The sequence below is a fragment of the Embiotoca jacksoni genome, unplaced genomic scaffold (genome assembly GCF_022577435.1).
Source record: "Embiotoca jacksoni isolate LCO1_2020_lvr unplaced genomic scaffold, fEmbJac1.0.p SCAF_2, whole genome shotgun sequence".
In the NCBI taxonomy this organism is placed as follows: domain Eukaryota; kingdom Metazoa; phylum Chordata; class Actinopteri; family Embiotocidae; genus Embiotoca; species Embiotoca jacksoni.
Window position 1 is genome coordinate 13,112,284 of NW_027185340.1, and position 20,500 is coordinate 13,132,783.

The 20,500-nt window shown below is 40.3% G+C and overlaps 1 protein-coding gene across 1 annotated transcript; it reads left to right on the top strand.

Moving 5' to 3' along the window:
- The first annotated feature begins 403 nt into the window (after window positions 1-403).
- On the top strand, window positions 404-18,932 carry sacs2 (sacsin molecular chaperone 2). The gene is given in 8 exon segments (XM_069154635.1): window positions 404-1,171; window positions 2,211-2,298; window positions 2,691-2,802; window positions 4,451-4,597; window positions 4,716-6,147; window positions 7,030-7,118; window positions 7,225-16,091; window positions 16,094-18,932. Coding segments are annotated over 8 exon segments (12,930 nt in total). The 5' UTR covers window positions 404-1,061; the 3' UTR covers window positions 18,179-18,932.
- The last annotated feature ends 1,568 nt before the right edge of the window (window positions 18,933-20,500 follow it).

The following is a 20,500-nucleotide window of genomic DNA, read 5'->3' on the forward strand; positions in this document are numbered from 1 at the left end:
TTAATTTCTCTTGTTTCATTTTTGCGGAAACTTGATTTTGGTGGAAAACGAAACATAAGCTGTAAAAGGAAGCGACGTGTGTTCGTGGGATTGGATATCCACATCCTTTATAAACCGCAGGCTGGTGTAACAACATCATTCTCAGTGGAAACTTCACAACTCTTCACTAACATGACAGAGGTAATGTGGCACTTACATCTTATGTAGAATATCGGAGTAATTTAAGTCACAGCGTGTTTTTAGGGAAAATGGATTATAGGATGAGAAAAGTTGAAGGCTTAGACTAATTTTATTTTGATTTAGTTTCTTACATTTTCTTCTGCATCTTTGTATGTCTTTACAAATGTTTATTCTTGTGCTTATTTATTCCTGTATTTATGTGTATTCCCTGCTTTGTGGTGGAAGAAGTAAAATAATTATTTATTTATGTGACAGTACTGTAATGCGTCAGAGATTCTTAACGATAAAAGATCAGCCAGAGAGATGAACTTTATTTCCACGCAGATCCTAACCCTAGGACCTGCTGTTTGGCTGCAGAACAATCCCTGAACATTTACACACAACCCAAAAACGCACACAAGAGGGCCGAATACGAAACATTAACACATTAATTCAGGACATTCTGGGAAAACTCCATTACCTATCCCAACACACTACAGTACTAATACAGCAATGTAAAAAAAAAAAAGAATACTCCATTACAAGTAAAAGTCCTGCATGAAAAACCCTACTGAAGTAAAAGTACAGAATTTCAGCAGCAAAATGTATAAAAGTAAAAGTGTTGGTTTGGTTCTGACTGATGTATTATATTACAGGCTATGTAAAATATCTGTTAGTAAGCACTGTATAGGGATTATGCTGATTACCAGGTATGTTTTATTTAAAAAGTTTGTTCTATCATCCATTGTGTTAAAGCTTCTTTTAAAATGTGTCAGATAAATGTAGTGGAGTAGAAAGAACAATATTTCCGCAAATGTGGTGGAGTGGAGGTATCAAGTAAAATAAAATGGGAAACACTATAAAGTATTTAAAAACTGTACCTAAGAATAGTAGTTGAGGAAATGTACTTAGTTACTTTCCAGCACTACTCTGCAAAAGCCTTTTACACCTTTGACTCTCTTACAGCAACCAACCCAGGAGAGATGAGTCAGAAGACAAAGAAAAAAGCTCGGTGAGTTATGACACATACTGACTCTCTACCGACTCTACAATCTAAAACCAAAATCTGCATTGTCATCATGTTGTCATGGCAGCGATGTGCAAGTTGTCTGTGTTCTTGATTGTTTGTATATAATATATATATAGATATATACTGTAATGTATATACTGTATATACTGTGCATTTTATATTTAATATTTTTACTGCTATTTTACTGCTATTTTATTGCTTTCTATTATTTTATTATTATCTATTGCTTCCTATATGCTGCTGTAGCAAAAAAAAAAAAGTCCCCTCGGGGATTAATAAAGTAACTACCTAACAATAAGTTAAGTCTGTCTTGTGAGTACAACAGATCGAAACCACATGATAAATAACTTGACAGGTTTATACTCTATCTATGCCATTGAAGAACTCAGTTACACATGCAAATGAATAATAATGAATATGGAATTAAAACCTTTATTGTAACTAATAAGACTTGATCTCACATATTGCTGTGTTGGCGTAGCAATATTTAGCTGTTATGTGACTTAATGAACTTACTGTGCAACTGATTATCATGAATATGTAATAATAATGATCATTTCATAACTATTTTCAAGCATCTTTACAGACAATTTTTAATGGTCTCTAAGTACCCATCTCTGCAAATAAATTCTAAATAAAAAAGAAAAAGAAAATGAACGCTGCCCTCTTGTGGTATTCATGTAAAAACTTTTCAGTTTTCAGTATGCTCAGAGTTCACGAGTTTTGATGTGTTTGCTGACGTTTACAGAAATGTCAGAGGCTACAGAGGTTCAATTTTAATTGGATGTTAAGCTAAGATATTGTAATTTTAGGCATATATAGGTTTTTTGGGGTAATTTAATATTTTCTTATTCTCAGAAAATGTTGATGTTTCAACAGATTTATCTTCTCCCTCTGTCATTATGTCTTTGCATTTCTTGCATTACTTTACCCACTGGCAATTTTTCTGAATTGTTAAGCACTGTGATGATTTGAATCTTAGTTCTGGTTTCTAACTCTTTAATCCTGTTTCTTGGTGTAGGACGTCCTTCGGGGCCACAGCACCGCCCTTCATTGATTATCTGAAAGATATTCTGCGTCGATATCCAGATGGTGGACAAATTTTGAAGGTTGGTATAATGCTGTCAAATACTAGTTTTGACAATTACCTTATGTAATATATGTATATTTATTTTAATCATACACATCCCTGATAGAATTATTCTTCAGCTCTTGCTTATCTGTTTTTATGGTATCGCCAGCATGGTTAATAACATGTTGACTTTTTTCTTGAATTATTGTAACAAAAAAAAAGTGTTGTTTTCTTTTCTTTTCTTTTTTTTTATTAATGTTTTGATTAAAAGGTTAGATATGTGCTTTTTTTTTTCTTGCTGCCAATAAAACGATAAAGGGGGTGGTATGTCTGCCGTGAGGATGGGTCGGTGGCTTCCTTCATGTCTGTGCAGAACTGGGTGGGTGCTGCTAGGCTCTGTTAATGGTCATTTTGTTGATTTGTCAACAGGAGCTGATTCAAAATGCAGATGATGCTCAAGCCACAGAAGTGGTTTTCATTCATGATGAGAGAAGCTATGGGACTGAGAGCCTTTGGACTGATGAACTTGGAAAATACCAAGGTATTTATGTTGTTCAGTGAATAACAAACTTAAAATGTTCAACAAATATGTGTGTTGAATGTTTTTTATATATTAAAAGGAACAATAACACTGTCTGTTAGCCTCTGGGCAAAAAGAGGTCTAATACTACAAATGCCTGGCCTGGTTCCTAGTTTTTGGATATTGTATATTCTGCTTCTTAAAATGTGGGTTTTCCTCCACAGTCTAGTGTGGTTGTCTCGTTTTTTTTCCTATCGTCACAAAATTATTTTGGCAGCCCAACACAGACTCGGCATTAGATTCTGATGATTACATTTAGTTAAACCGGACTTTAAAATAAATCTCTGTTATATTAGTACGAAGCTGGTTCTATTTACAGTTAAATGGGCCCATGTCCAACAAAAAACGCTAATATTATTATAATGTTTCTAAAAGTAAGCATTTTAGTCTGCAATTTACATTATACCCATATGAAGCCAACAGTTGTTGGTGGAGGAACTAACCGCTGGGAGCTCCCTGTGAACTATGTACCTTCAAGATTTTTATTTCTGTTTGCCTTTTCACTGCCAATAGGAACACTGAAGCTAAGCAAGTCAGATTTTGGGTGACAAAGTCACTTCTGTGTGACACGTTTTTGTCCGTCTTTTCTTCCACTTCCTAAGGCTAATAAAGATCTATTGTTTCCACAGCTACTGTTTTGCACAAGTTATTTAATGGCAGTGGCTTCATTTGCTCGTGTTTGACCAATCAAACTACACTTACGTCACACTATGTTTTTTTTTTTTTTTTTTTGTTTTTTTTTTTTGTTTTTTTTTACCTTTATTTAACCAGGTAAAATCAATTGAGAACCAATTCTCATTTACAATGATGACCTGTCAGCACAGTCCACAGTCCACAGTCCTACCCTGAAGTAGGGGCTAAAATAGTCCCTCAAACGGCTTTCTAATAAGCACAATTGTTCATAGTTCCTGCAATGTAGACACACCAAATAGGTATTATATAACTATGAAAAGCACCTATTTGGAGAGATTACCTTATGTCTGCTGAACCTGTTTACAGCCCCTCCGTCTTAACGGCCCCCTAATTTACAATTTTCCCATGTTTTATTAGCAGTCTTTGATGTCCATTAGAATGGGTTTTTGAGGTTTAAAATAACAAAAAAAAAAACCCATCTCATTATAGTTTTACATCTCTCTTAAGCTTTTCTGGAGCTTCACAAAGAACAGGTTGTTTTGTGCCCGTGTCTTTAAGGTGCATTGATTGAAATGATCCTCACTTCTGATTGGCTGGCTCTTTTTCTGAATGATGCACGTCCAGGCCAATCACAGGTGTTCCTCAGTCTTGTAGCTCGCTAGCCGGTTGAGGGAATGGCCGCTGAGTGTTTTCTTACACATAAATCGGTAAACGGGGGGTTGTGCTGGGGGTGAAGATATGCCATGAGTGAGTTTGTGACATCACAAACCTAAAGAAGTCCAAACTGCTCATCCAAAGGCACACTTGCTGAATACACGCAGTGTACATTTCTCAACAAAAAAAAGGGACCGTTAAGCATTTTCATTTCACTGAGTGCATATTGGGATAGATTTTAAATAAGCAGTTATACAGAATGAATGATAAACAACAAATGATTACCATAAGCACTTATCTTTGAACTTTTTTTTCTGCAAAGGTCCAGCTCTCTATGCCTACAACAACGCAGCGTTCACTGACGATGACTGGGAAGGAATTCAGATGGCAGGAAGAAGTATCAAGCGCAATGACCCAAACAAAGTCGGGAGGTTTGGAATCGGCTTCAACTCTGTTTACCACACAACAGGTAAAGCCATGTATAGTTGCCACATATATTCCTAAAGATGAGTTTATGTAGGAGTCTTACAGAACGTACTGTACACAGTATTAGTGATTGAACAATATCTGCTCTAATTTATTCATAGATGTGCCCAGTATATTCAGCTCAGGACACCTTGGCTTGATGGACCCTCAAGAAAAAATATTTGGAGATAGAAATGGAGGGTTCCAGTGGTCTCTGGATGATGCGGAACACCAAGAGGCTCTCATGACCATGCGTGATCAGTTCCAACCCTTTCGAGATATAGTTTCGCTCATAAGCGGACAAGAATGGTCAAAAGTTGTCATGGAGGATCGGCACTTTGATGGGACAATCTTCAGATTCCCCTTGCGCAACGAGGCATCGGAAATCTCAGACAACCTATACGACTCCGATAAGGTGGTTGAACTTTTTGATAGCTTCATTGCAGATGCAGACTTAAGCCTCCTCTTCCTGAAAAGCGTGAACTCCGTGTCCTTGATACATATTGACGTAAATGGCACTGTTAACACCAGACTTGAAGTGAAATCCTCAGTCCCTGCAGATGTCCTTTTAGAGTCAGAAGATGAATCGGTCATCGAGGGTTTGACAAGGTTCAAGCTGATATCCCTCAATTCAGAAGAAGCCAAAGAGACAAAGTGGCTCGTGACAACATGTACCATGAAAGAGGGCAATGTAGAAGATCTTGATGTCCTCGCAAAAAAGTTGAGCTTCTTACCTCGAGTTGACCTAGCATTCCCCTGTGGTGTGAAGAGAGAGTGCAGTGAGAGTAGACTGAGCTGCTTTCTCCCCCTTCCAAACAATGAATCCAACAAGACAGGACTTCCCGTTTATGTCAATGCCTGCTTTGGCCTCACCGACAACAGAAGACACATCAAGTGGCAAGAAGAGGACCAGAAACATGACGAACATGCTTTGTGGAATGAGTTGCTGATGAAGAAGGTGCTCCCTCAAACATACATCATGATGATTCAAGATGCCATCAAACTTGCCCAAGAATCCATTCTCCCTGCGTCTTTCGTGTACAATCTGTGGCCAGATGTCGCCCAGCTACGACACAAAGAGAGATGGTACGCCGTTGCCCTGGATGTTTTTCACCACTTATTCAGAGAGAATTTGGCTGTCCTCTCTCTTGCCAAGGATGACAGAAAGTTCATCGCTCCATCAGAAGCTGTGTTCCCCTGTAATGGTCCAACAAGCAATGACATATTGGCTGCCATTAAAAGGACTTTGATTTCCTGTGAAGAAAATCTTGTCACCTTACCTGCTAGTGTTGCCAGTGCGATAGATAAGGCCTATCCACACCTCACTACCCTGAAACGTGTGACTCCAACCTTCCTCAGGGACATTCTCCACAGGACTGGCACACATAGCATCGCGAAGGACGACAAACTCTGTCTTTTGGAGTACATCCTGGGTGATGGAGAATACACAGAACTGGAGGGACTTCAGCTGCTTCCACTTAGTGATGGTTCTTTCAGATCTTTCACGGACAGAGAGGAGGACACTGCTTTGATTGACAGCAATGAATTTCCAAGGTAGGGTTTTAATTTGTCTATTGATTATCTGTTTCTGGTTATGAATATCTGGAGTAAATGTTATATTTGCCACGACTGTTTTTGGCCTCCATAGTAAAACATTTGGTCTGACTTTTGTTGTTTTACATTTTGTTGTACACAAGCAAATAAATCACATTGCAATCATGTTAACATAATTGCTTTTGATAACAGCAAAATGAGGAATAAACAGTGGTTATGTTCATAGTCCCCTTTAGGCTGTAAATCATAACTTTAACCTTAAAAATAAATAATGATTGGATCTTATGTTTTTGCCATTTGGGGGCACCGAAAGAGACTCAAAATACAATACTGACATATTGTCACCGCATAACGTTGCAAAGGTGAAGATGTTAGGAAGCAACTGCCCATTTACACATCCAGTAGATGAAGAGAAACATTGGCGTCATCAGTTTGTGCCTGTGTCCACCTTTACCTTTGTTGGTCTCCCCTAACCCATGAAGCTCTTATTTATGCAATACTGCACCATGTTCACCAATTTGTCGCAAACTCTTCTGTCTACTGAGGTGGTGGGAAGGTAGCTTATATTAGGTTTACGAGATCTACAAAAATATTTTGTTAAGAATCAACTTTTAAAAGTTATTAGGTTAAGAAATAATTTGGAATTATTTACTGTAGTTTAAAGTCATTTTAAGTGCACTATGTTCAGATGTCAGCCCACTACCGATTGGCTCATGTCTACTTTCCTAATTATATTAATTAACAATTGCTGTTATTTCTTTCTGTTTGATTGGATTTAGATTTCATTGTATCTGTTTTTGGTCACTCCATTTAGATGGAAACTTTATGCAAATGTCCTTGTCTTTGTTACATGTACACTGAACAAACTTGTGTTTTGTGCAGAGTCTTGCTGCCATACTGTAAACATCTCTTCATCCCACATGATCTCAGTCCAGCATGCAGAAACCATCTGGAGGAACTGGCCACAAAAAGTAGGTCATAGTCAATTTATAGGATACAGTGATTGGAACTTCTGCACCTTTTGGCACTACACACACATATAACTAAAAATGTTTTTTTGTTTGTTTTGTTTTTCAGACTTATTCAAAGTCATCAATATCGATGCAGACCTTGTGGCTGAATATACAAGAAGGTATTTGCCAGAGGACTGGAAGCAGACAAGCACGGACCTTGTTTCGTGGGACATCAGCAACAACCAGCATCCACCGTTAGACTGGCTCCAAGAATTCTGGAAGTTTCTCAACACTCACTTCAAGGAGTTAAGTCGTTTCGCCGAAATACCTGTAATACCAGTCAGTCCTCTGTCTGTCAGTCAGCCTGTATCACTAGCAAAACTGAAACACAACACAACCCTAATTTTTCAAAAAATCAAGCAGATTAGTTTGCCAGACCAAATAGCTCTGTTGGTGAACAAAGTTGGTGGCACAGTGGTGAGAGGAAGCGAGTGGCTCAAACACGAAGACCTTGAGTCTTATGTGCCGAGCCCATCTCCAAGGAGTGTCGTAAAGGTCTTGATGAATTTAGATTCTCGGCTGCTCATCAGAGAACTCACGACTGCATCTCACACAGCACGGGAACAACTGAAAGAGTATCTCTCTCATCTCAATTCTCTCTCAGACAAAGAGAAAGATTTCCTCTCAATGTTGCCTCTGTTTCAAACCATGAAAGGATCCTGTGTTGCAGCTCAGTCAAAACAAGCTGTGCTTCTGATTTCTGGTCTAAAAGTACCAACAGAGCTCCCTATGCCTGATTCAGTTGTCCAGTGTGCTACTGAGGCTGAGCGCAGACTCTTTCAGCTGCTTAAAGTTAATCTCTTGGACACAGCACAAGCAGCCAATGTCCTCATCGACTGTATTGAGAGGGGAGCTTGCAGCATTGAAGAAATAGAGAAAACAATGACTTGGATGTTGCAGCATGGCAATATCCTGTTCTCTCAAAACCAGACCCTGAAATGCAGATGTAAGAACTTGAGCTTCCTTCAAGTGAATGGAGAGCTAAAAAAGCCCTCAAGCTTTTTTGATCCAAGAATTCAAACTTTTACAGTCATCTTTGAGTCAGACTTCTTCCCCCCACGTCTATACACTAAGACACTGCAGATGCTGGGAAGCCTAACGGAGCTTGGATTACTAAATAAAGAGGTAGATGTTTCACCTGAGCATCTTCTACATGCCGCCACACTGATTGACAAACTGCAAATGGACTCTCAAAAAGAGGCTCTCAAAAGAGCTCAGGTTCTTTTGAAAATGTTGGACGCTAATGATCTACTGTCAAAGTTTTCTCCTGAGCAGCTCCATTGCCTCAAAATGCTAAAATGGGTCCCATGTGTTCAACCTGGTAATGACAAAAGTGTGGAATCTCAACAAAGTTGTTTCTTCTGTCCAGATGAAATAAGACATTGTGTGTACGAAGACATTGTGGGACATGTAATGCCTCTGGTGAGAAATCTCAGTGACAGAGTAAGCTGCAAACTTGGTCTCAAACGGCTACCCCCGCCTGAAAAAGTGATTGAGAATTTGTCAGTCTTGGTATCAAAAGCACGGGAAATGACTGATCCTGATACAAATGTTGATTTCAAAAGAAAGTTGTACAGCACTTACAAACACATGCAAGAAAACATCCCAGTATTTGCAGCAGCAATGAACAAGGAGACACGCTGGCTGTGGAACCACAACCAATTTGTTGCACCACAGGAACTGGTTCTTGACTACCCACCTAATCTAGATCTGAGCTCACACATTGGGAGGGTGCCAAAAGAATTTTTGCCATACAAGAAGTTGCTCCAGGAGTTTGGCCTGAGAACATTACAGTCAGATGAAGACATTTTTGCCATTCTGAGCTCTATTCACCACACAATTGAAGAAAGGCGACAGCCATTTGCAAGTCCCTCTGAGGTGAAAGTGTCAATAGAAATTCTTGACTGGCTGTGGAGAGAGAATAAGACAGTTGAGGATGACATCCCAGTCCCAGTCATCCTAGAAGGTGAACTATGTACCCTTAAACCACGATCTACAGCAGTCTTCTGTGATGTCAGCAAAAATGGGATGAAAGAACTTAAAGACAGCCAAAAAGAAATGTATGTCATACATCAGGAAATCCGGAAAGCAACGGCTGAATGGTTGAACATTCGATTTCTCAGTACCTACATCCTTGCTCCAGAGTTGGTGGGAATAGAACAATGTGGACAATCTGAACCAATAACAATGAGGATTAAAAACATTCTCAAAGACTATGATGAAGAAAGTGACATCTTCAAAGAGCTCATTCAAAATGCAGAGGATGCTGGGGCAGATGCCTGTAAATTCTTGGTGGATTTCAGAGTACACAAAGATGCCCCTGAGAGTCTTATTGACCCTGGCATGGCCCTTTGTCAGGGACCGTGTCTTTGGGCTTTCAACAATGAGCAGTTCACAGCCGAGGATTGGGAAAATGTTGTCAAAGTTGGCTCTGCCTCAAAGGAAAACAAAGTGGAAAAAATTGGAAAGTTTGGACTTGGCTTTAATACAGTGTATCATGTGACTGATATCCCCTCCATCCTTAGTGGACACAAACTTCTCATACTTGATCCAAATGTAACTCACCTTAAGAAGCACATCAAACAGAAATCAAATCCTGGGATCAAGCTGGATCTCTCTGAACAGAAAATCTTTTATTGGTTCCCTGGTCAGTTTGGACCATACGAAGGCATTTTTGACTGTAGCTTCACCAGACAAAGTCCTCCTGAACCCTATCCGGGCACTCTGATCAAAATACCTTTCCGAAGTGAAGAAGAGGCTCTCAAGTCAGAAATAAGCACAAAGGTTTATCTCAAAAACAATATCATTGATTTTCAACAGCACTTCACTAAGAATTCACAAACTCACCTGCTTTTTCTGAAGAACATCAAAACATTGTCCCTTCAAAATACCTCAAACAATGCATCAACTCCACCAAGAGATGACGAAATACAAACCATCCTCACTATCTCCAAAACCTCTGAGGGTGAAATGAGGATTCCTGATGAAAGTATTGTGTCAAAACAGCAGCAGCAAGCTAAGAATTCACTGAAGAAACTTGACGGAAAGTTCAAAGAGGTAATTGACTGCTGCACAATCAACATTGTCCAAATAACCAGTCAGCAGTCTGATGTAACTGAAGCCCAGTCCTGGCTCCTGTACAACTGCTTTGGAACAGATCAGTCCTTGACAATGGCCCTTCAAAAAAACAAGCAAGCCAAGTTCACCTTGCCCATCGGAGGGATTGCTGTGCCCTTGCAAAAGAACCCAGAATCTGGAAAACTGGCCCCATTACAAACAGATCTCGTTGGACAGGCATTTTGCTTCCTTCCTCTTCCCATTCACACAGGTCTTCCGGTCAATGTAAATGGAACATTTGCTGTGACCAGCAACCGGAAAGCTCTATGGGAGAGCGGACTAAAAAATAACTGGAACAAAGCTCTTCTTCGGGATCCTGTCATGACAGCGTATGTAACTGTACTCTGCGCACTGAAGAAAATGTCTGAAAACGAGCAACTGGAGAGTTACTGTTACCACACCTTTTGGCCCGATAGGGAGAAAGTGAGTGAAACCTTCAAGCCTTTGGTGGATGCGTTTTACTTGGCCATGGCCCAGGACTCCAATGGCCCAGAGCTCTTCAGTGATGGAGAACATTGGTGCTCAATGAACAATGCCATATTTCTACATGACGACATTGAGAAGCATAAAGAGATCTGTGCATTTGCAGTTGAGGTGTGTAAGAAATATGTGAAAGCCCCCAACCATGTTGTTCCTCTTCCACTCTGGTTGAGAAATAGCTTCAAACAGGCTGGCCTAGAAAAGGCTTTACAAGACAGAACTTGGAACTGGGTGAAGTTTTACCAAGAGATCGTGTTCAACAACATTAGTACCATGGACCATAAGAGTAGAGATACTCTTGTGCTGCTTGCTATTAACCTTCACATCGAAGAAATTGACAATCTGCTGGTCTGCTATCCATGCATACCCACAACAGACGGACGGCTCCAATATATCCAGAGACTTGTGAATCCCTCAGGGAAAGTTGCCTGTCTTTTCGAATCAGAAGAGGGCCGATTGCTTGGTGGTACCAAAAAGGACTTTTGCTCCCCCAAAACGATTCAACGCTTGTTGGAACTTGGAATGGCAAATGATCAGCTCCCACTGGAAGACATCACAGAGAAAGCAGGCACAATGATTCAAACCTGGAGTGTTGACAAAAAGAAAGCATATGTGCATTTGAAGTGCCTTCTTGAACTTATGAGGAATCACATGCAGGACGAAGAGTGTCCCCACTGGGAAACACTGAGGACCACTGCATTTCTCCCAGCGTTTTCCCCTGGGGATACGAAAATGGAAAGAAATGTAACGCTTATAAAGCCCAGTGAGGTTTTTAGTGACAAATGCTCCCAACTTGTTAACATGACACAGCATGTGCTTGATCACACCAATCTGAAAATACACAACAATGATCCAGTTCTACACATTTTGGGAGTTCACAACAGCCCAAAGCCAGAGACAGTGCTTCAGCAGCTGCGAGAAGCATGGAAGCAATCAAAATCCACTGACAAGTCTACGCTTCACAAAATAGCAAACGAGTGCTATAAGTTTCTAGATCAATGGATCAGTGATTCTGGGAACACCACCTTGATTTCACAGTGGGCAAATTCATTCCCATTCATCCTCATTGGTGATGCATTTGTAAATGTAAGCCATGTAGCTGAAAATAATCAGTTTGAAGCAAAACCCTATCTCCATGTACTTCCACCTATCTTCACCAGTTTCACAAACCTCTGGAAAAGTGTAGGTGTTGAAAAGAACTTCACAATCAGTCAGTTTCTAAATGTGCTCCAGGTTTTGCACTCTCGACATCAAAACAAGCCCCTGCCAAAGAGTGATCTGTCAGTTTGCCTTGAAATTTTACAAAAAGGGATTTATGAGGCCAAAGTGAAAACAACAAATGATTGTCTGATACCCAATCAGGATAGGGTTTTACAACCAGCAAGTGAACTCTATTTCAATGACAGCCCATGGATGCCAGTCACTTCAGATGTCACATTATGTCATGAGAGAATCCCACGTGTTGTGGCCCGCCACTTCAGAATCAAAACAACCAGGCATCATACTCTGCAAAACAATGTAGTTGAAAACCTGTCACCATTTGCCTTTCAGTTTGAACAGCAGGAACAATTGACTGTTCGAATTAAAAACATCATCTCAGCTTATCCATCAAAGAAGGATATCCTGAAAGAGCTGATCCAAAATGCTGATGATGCAGAGGCAACAGAAATTCACTTTGTCTGGGACAAACGACAACATGACAATGAAAAAACATTTGGGAAGAAATGGAACCACCTGCAGGGTCCTGCACTGTGTGTGTTCAACAACAAAGTCTTTTCGGATGCTGACCTGGTGGGCATTCAACAGCTGGGAGAAGGGGGGAAGCACAACTCTCCAGGGAAGATAGGAAAATATGGAGTTGGATTCAACTCTGTTTACCATCTGACGGACTGTCCTTCAATCCTCACGGGAGATGAAAAACTTTGCATTTCTGATCCCAATCAAAAATACATTGAAAGCCATTCAGACAAACCACAAACTGGCATTGGCTATAATCTAGCTGACACTTTCAAGAAGATGTACAGCGATGTCTACAAATCCTTTCTTCCTGATAAATTTCCCCTTGAAAGGGGAACCATGTTCAGATTACCTTTGAGGATGGGTACCAACGCAAACAGCTCCAAAATATCACAGCAAGGGGTCACTGACCGTGACATGGAAGAACTGTGCTCTGCTCTGTCTGAAGACCCCGAAGGACTGATTCTGTTTCTGAAAAACATCTGCACAATAAAAGTCCATCAAATCAATGAACCTTCAGGGGAACTGGAAACCATCTTTGTGGTTGAAAAAAGTCTGCCACAGACAAGCAGGGAAGAAAAAGATGCTTTTGTAAAACATCTACAAAATGCACTGCAATCTGACAAACCAACAACCCCGCAGAAGGCTTTTTATAAAACCCTCATTTCCACCTCAGATGAAAGAAAAAGCACATGGATCATTGCAGAACAGTTTGGCACGTTCAAAGACAGTGCTGAAATAAAACCATCAGACAAACTTCCCCAGGCAGCCTTAGCGGCACGTGTGAACATAAAGAAACCACTGGTATTTCCATCCAGCTATCTGGATTTTAAAGGAGAAGCCTTTTGTTCACTTCCCTTGCCAGGGAAAACTGGACTGCCAGTACATGTCAATGGAAACTTTGAGGTAGATTCTGCCAGGAGAAGCCTTTGGAAGGAAGATGGCCAAAGTCTGAAAGCAAACTGGAATGAGTCTTTGAAGCAGAACGTCATTGCTCCACTCTATGCAGATCTCTTGCATATCATGTGCTGTAAGCTTGCAAAGAAGAACGTTTCTTTAGCAAATATTGAATCCTGTTTCAATACCTCGTACTTGCGTTTTTGGCCAAATATTTCCAAAGATGTTGGTCCAGATTGGCATGAAATGATACACGAGGTATACAGATCAATTAAAGAAAAAGGCCACAATGTTATTCCAGTGATGAGGACCTCGACTTGCGTAATAGCAGGTCGAGAAATCAAAGAAATCTCTTTTGACTGGTGTAACATCAGAGAAACAGAATCAACCAATGCACCTCACCTGACACACTCAGCATTGAATGAGATTCATCCCATTTTGGAAGACCTTGGGATGAAATTGGTTCCTTTTTCCACGAACATGAAAAAAATTTGGACTAGCTTCAAAGAGGCTGGCATTGAAGTGAAAGATATCAGTCCCCATGCTGTGCAGACTTTCCTAAGAGAAAAACCTCTCAATGATCCAAACCAAACAGACAAGGATTTACCCCTGCCCATAAATACCACACTGATCAGAAATGGAGAAAGATGTTCACAGCTCTTGAGTTTTTGCTTGAAAGACCCACGTCTCAAGGTCACTGAGGACAATTCCAGTTTACTCACTGGGCTTCCCCTTCTTCTCACAAGAGATAAGGTCCTGAGAGTGTTTGACTCCCAATCTCCCAAGCTGATATCAATGTATGACGATATCTTCTTCGGCTACAAGGAGCAATTCGCAGATTATAAAGCCAACAGTCGTCACATCGACATTCTACAAACTTGTAACCTTGTCAAAAAACTGACAGTTCCATGTGCAGTGAAATATTTGAAGCCCTTAATTCAGCAGCATCTTCTGAACTGTCGTGTTGATCTACACAGTGGTCTTTGTGTCCCAAATGAGAACACGTTGAAGTGGTTGAAATCACTTTGGCTGTTCTTAACAAGTGAAATTCCTGTGACATTGAGTGACAATAAACACAGTCTGACATTGAGTAACGTGAGAGAGCTTTTCAGTGACTGCTGCATTGTGCCTGTTGTGTGTCCAAGATTAAACAACAAGCACCTCCTTCAAACAATGAAAGACATGTCAAGTGTGATTCAGTTTGCCTCAGATAAAGACATATCAAGCATCCTCTTTAAACTTGGCTTTATGAAGCTTGATACCATGTTCTTCTGTGAGGTCAGCACACTGCGCCCTCTACTTCTAAACACTGAACTTATGAATGTGAATGACAAAAGCTCAGTGTTAGACCAGGTCTACAACATTGACCGCTCACAGTTCCCTCAGCTTTCAAGTAAAGACATGAGAGAGCTTCAGAACTTCCTGCAGTCTGGAATATCCAAGTCCAAAAACCAACAAGAATATAAGAGGAAGCTTACATCCTTACCGTTATTTGAAACAATAAACGGGAAACACATAAGGATTGATGGACCTACGGGAGTATTTGTCCTCAACTGCGCATATTCACAGACATTTCCAGACTTGTTCACGCTGCCCGACTGCAACAGCATTTTTCTCAAAAACAACCCCGATAACATGACTCTGTCTGAAGCGCTGAAACTTCCAGTCCTGGATGATTTGGATTATTTCATGAAGTTCATTCTGCCTGCTGTGCATAAACTCACCGAGAAGCAGACTCTTCAGTGCCTCAAGATGTTGCTGTCACTACATCATTTTTGGAATTTTTCTCAGTGCAAGGAAAAAATCATTGCTGCAATGAAGACAGTGAAACTGATTCAGAGTTCTCAAGGTAGACTGGAGATCGCATCATACTACTTTGATGATACTATCGAGCTTTACAGGAGAATGCTGCCCCAAGAGAGATTTGTGCCTGAGAAAGTTTGGACTGAGTTGTGTGGTGACGATTCCCAGGCAACACTTCAAGCAAAACAGCTGATCAAAGAACTTGGAATGAAGCATGATGTGACTAAAGAAGAAATCATAAAGTTTGCGTACCAGTTAGAATCAGAAGCAAAAGGGAAATGTAAACTTGAAGAGTTGAAACGGACTTCATCATTACTTTTCAGAACAGCCTTGAAGAAAGGAAAGGAAGAGGAAGGGTTGCTGAAGAGCATAGCCAGCATTAAGTTCCTTTTCCCGGTGATGATTCGGAAAGAGCTGTGCGACTATCACCAACCATTTTCTGCTGTGAGAACTGCTGTTGAAATCAGAGAATCCTTGATCAAAGGAGATCCTACGCATGAAGATTTGATTTGGTCCTCAATGCCAATTATCGAACCACCAGATCATGTGTCCCAAAGCCTCCTAAAAATGATGATAAAGGCAGGAGCTTATGAGAAACCACCTTCACACTGTGTAACCAGGAACATGAGAAACATCTGCCAGTCGGCCTGTAAAAGTGAGCAGTTGATCAAAACCCGTGCAAAAGTGTTTCGAAGTGCGTACGCCTACCTGCAAGCAAATGACTTTGAAGGAGAGCCACTGGCTGGTCTTCCTGTCGTGTTGGTTGAAAAAGACACAGAACTTCGAAGGGCTGACGATGTTTCTTTTTCACTCCGCGATGACCTTGATTTCAGACCGTATTTGTACAAAGTTCCTCCAAAAGACGCCCTGTTTCAAGAGTTCTTCAAGAAAATCGGTGTGTGACGAGTGAAGCTACTGCAGTGCAGTATTGTAACGTTCTGGCAGCGGTTTATGCTGATTCCCATGACAAACCACAACTAAACCCAAACCAGCTGAAAACTGTAAAACGAGCTGTTGAGCAATTGTTTCAGTTAATCGAAACCCAGGGAAACCAGACCCTTGTTGATGAAGTAAAGACGTTGCATCTTCTTGCAGTAGACGGCAAATTATACCCATCAAGCCAACTCCACTACAATAACACAGTATTTGAGACCAAAAGGTTAGAAGAAGCGCTGGAAAAAAAGTTCCTGTTGCTTGAGAAACTCAGTGAGTGTCATTTGGGCAAGGACATCTACAAGCATCAGCAGCTTCTGCAACTGCTGCCTCAGAGATTTCAGCCAAAGATGCTGTCTCAGTTCACCAAGGAAAAAATAGTGGAGCTAAACATGCAGTGTTGTGAGCTTGGGACTGGCTGTGAATTTAGTGGATGGTTTGATAAACATCTCTCCTCGGGAGCATTTAGATATGGACTCATTTGTCTGATCAGAGAGCAGTCCCAGGGTGAAATAACACAAGAAGTTGCTGCTAACATGTGGGACAAGACTTTTGGCAGTATTCAGATTGTCTGCTGCAAAACCCTGGAAACGCAGTTATGGCTGGATGAACAGCCACTACACAAAACTGCCAGTCAAACTGACGTCTTTGTCAACAAGGAGAAACAAGGTTGCATCTTTTACTTGACGCACAATGACGACATGGCTCCTAAGGTACTAAATGAAGTCAATATGATGTTGACAAAGGAGATTAATGCTCTTTTAGGTAACAAGATTGCATCACATCACCTCACAGTGCTCGGACATCTTCTTATGTGTGATAATCTGCAAGACGTTTTGAAAACGCTGGCTAAGAATGAGATCCACGACAGTGCTGCATCTGAAAGCTTACTTCTCAATCCACCAGCCACTGGGACAGATATTCCAGAGGAATGGCATGATTCCTTAGACATGAACATCCTCAACAACTTTGAGGAGGCGGAATATGTTGGCTACAGCACTAACAACAAGTATGTTTATGCAGTTATTCTTGAAGAACTTCCTGGGCTCTTTGGACAATATTCACGGAGATTCAAAATAGATATTGGGGAAGATGAGCCAACTGAAGTCAGTGGTCTTGACCTGTATCAGTTTAAACGAGAAAGGAAGCTAAAACGAGAAGGGAAGCTAAAACGAGAAGGGAGGACTTGCACATCTGATGAAGCGTCTTGCATGGAGCTGGAGTTACTAGTAGGAGCCGTGCCACATTCTTCCCATCCATCAACAAGTTCCTTACCAGACACTCTCGATGAAGCTAAAAGGGAAATTGACACATGTTTGGCTGAGATCTGGAATCTTCCTGCAGAAGAGAGGCACAAAGCCATCAAGCGACTGTACCTCAGATGGCATCCTGACAAAAATCCTGACTGCCACATTCTGGCCACTGAGGCCTTCAAATATTTGCAGAATCGAATAGATGAGCTCAATACAGGCAAAAGCAAAGACAAAACTGCAGGCGGGCCCTATCCAAGCGGCAACTTCAATTTCAGAGACTTCTACCAGCAATGGAATCAGGAGGCCAGATATCACAGAAGTGGTCGAGAGAGATTCTTCAGAGGCAACCGTTCCTACAACTTTTGGAGACATCACGGAAATGTCCCGAGGCCGGACAGAGAGGAGGCCAAGCGCTGGTGTAGACAGGCTCGCTGTGATCTCAATGCAGCTTACAAAGACACCAGTGGGGGGAGCACAGAGTGGTGTCTGTTTAAAGTCCATCAAGCAGTGGAAAAGTCTCTCATAGCCGCAGAGTACAAGCGAAATGGTCAACACCCCAACAGCAGCTCAATTTCAGCCATCGCCGCACAAGTTTCCCGCTACAACCCCCAACTAAGGGATCTGCCTCAAATTGTAGCAAAGCTTCAGGCACTGGGGGTGGACGCCAAAAAGACCCAATATCCCAACTGCCATCCGTATCCACACATACCAAACGGACAGTTCAAATCTGAGAATGAAGCGGTAGCGCTGAACAAGGCGGCCGAGCTTCTCAGCAAAGTAGAGGCTTATGTGAATTAGGGATTCAAGACAAGCGAACATGTAATGATGCGGTAAAAATACAGATGTTGTAATATTGACATACTAGTATAAACAAAACACTGTATCATTGAACATGACAAACCTCATATGTTTTATTTACAATTCATTACTTTAGATCACTGTTACATAATACTTTTGTTATACATTTTTTTTATGGGTTTTTGTTTGCTGTTACAGACATTTATTTCTACTCACTAAGGACTAGTGTAATTACTGTACGTCTTTGTTTTAGTTTGTTGTCATTTACAGCTCACTGATCAATATAATTACTGTATGACTATAAAAATGAAAATATTAAAGATGACTTTTTTTTTAAATAATATTGGAGACATCCCTACTCATTAAGGAGCAGTATAGCCACTGGACAACTTTTTTAGGCTTAGAGTTTGTTATTGTTGATAAAGAAATTGCACGGAGGACCAATATAATCACTTTATGACAGTTTTTTTTCGGTTTTAAACAGTTATGACTACTAACTGAGAATCAGTTTGATATTGTATGATTTTTGTTAAGACAACAAAGTTGTTTGTTTTTGTTTGTTTTCCAATAACACAAGCATTTTGAACTAGCCAGTATATGGCGAGCCAGTATAATCTCTCTACATTCTTTTTATGAAAAGTGCTAATTCAGAAGAATTTTGTCACCATGTGTTCTTTTTTTTTTAGTTTTATTACCTTTTATGTTTCAAATAAAATGTAAAGATACCAAAAATAAAAAAAAGATGAAACAGCAATTTCTGTCATATTTTTAGATACCATAGTAAAATGTGTCTAAGTGTGGCTAGTGTGACTATAAGCTACTAAGTCTGGAATTATGATGTATTTTTCCTGATGATGTGCACAATATTTAAGAAAAGTTTTTTAGCAACAGTCATATGTTCAGTTATTTTGAGGGCGACGTTTCATGATCCATGATTTCATGTTATTCATACAATTTTATTAAAAACAATCTACATTAAGGGAGAACCCAGTTTATTTGTTCTCCGATGTTAAAAAAAAAAAATCTATTAAGAATATGAATGTGAGAGACCAGACATAAAAGGCCTAAACATTAAAATGTTCTACTGTTCAGATTACTGCATTTATTGGTAATAATTAACAAGAAAATATTGGTGAAAAAGGTTTTCTTCTCGGGGTAATGGCCGGTTAGCTTGCTAAACATGTAACTATTTTTAAGTCTGTTAAAAAAAAACAATAATAATAATTTCTATCTATATTGTGTTTGACTCATTTTCAGTGCTGTTTTGTTCAGTTTTTTTTGACAGAAACATGAACTGGCTTCTGACAAAAGCAAAACCCACCAAGTTAACACTGATGTTTGTGGGTTAAGCACTGATGCTAAAGATACTTTTAACACAGAAACTCTAAAACTCTAAATAATATGCAGATTTACTGAAGTAGGAGGGTGAGGGTGGTGGTGGTGGTGGTGGTGGCGGGGGGGGGGGGGGGGGGGGGGGGGATTTCATTCATCCCGAGGAGCTTGTGTTGCTTAGTAACAGCAGAGAGCTGCCATTGTACCGTCACCTGCTAGCCAATCAGAACAGAGAATTTTCTGACCACGAGGTAAACCTTCCATAACAGTAAACAGTTGTGACATCATATAATCCCAGTTTAGCGACGCGCACATTTAATCTGAAGAGTCATCCGTGTGTTTTAAAAAAAAAGCTTATTTTGACAAAACAAACCTCACATTGAGGCATTAGAATAAAAAAAGTAAAGAAATGGACCTAAAGGTTGATTAAAATATTCTTCTTGGACACTTTGTTCAGTTGCGAGTGAAGACAAAGATTTCAAGTTAAAAGCACTTTTTGTTTTTTAATTCATTACGAAATCATGTTATGAAAATAATGACAACTAACCATATATCAGACAAATGTATCTTTCCATACTTTAACATCAAAAGTTTGCTCTGGAGGATGTGACATCTTCGCAGTCACCGGAGCAACCGTTTTCTCTTTGTGCTCGGAGTGTGCTTCATCTCATCCTGGAAGTGCTCGGTTCCCACTGTTCTTTCATACTATAAAAATGTTTACAAGGCTTTTCATGTCTCCTCCCAGTGTTTACACATGAGAATCCATTGCAAATAATTTTCATTTATGAGGCGAAAAGTTCAAATATATACCAGATTTTGTCTTTGCGCTTCCTGTCCTCTCCTCCGTCTATTAATAATTTACAGAAAACCTGTACATACTTACAGCAGGCTGCAGCCTGTTACTGAAGGAATGTGCGCACAGAAAAAAAAAAAGAAGAAAAGAAGCAAAGGACAGAGAAGAGAATCTTTACAGAGTCAATGCGTTAAGGT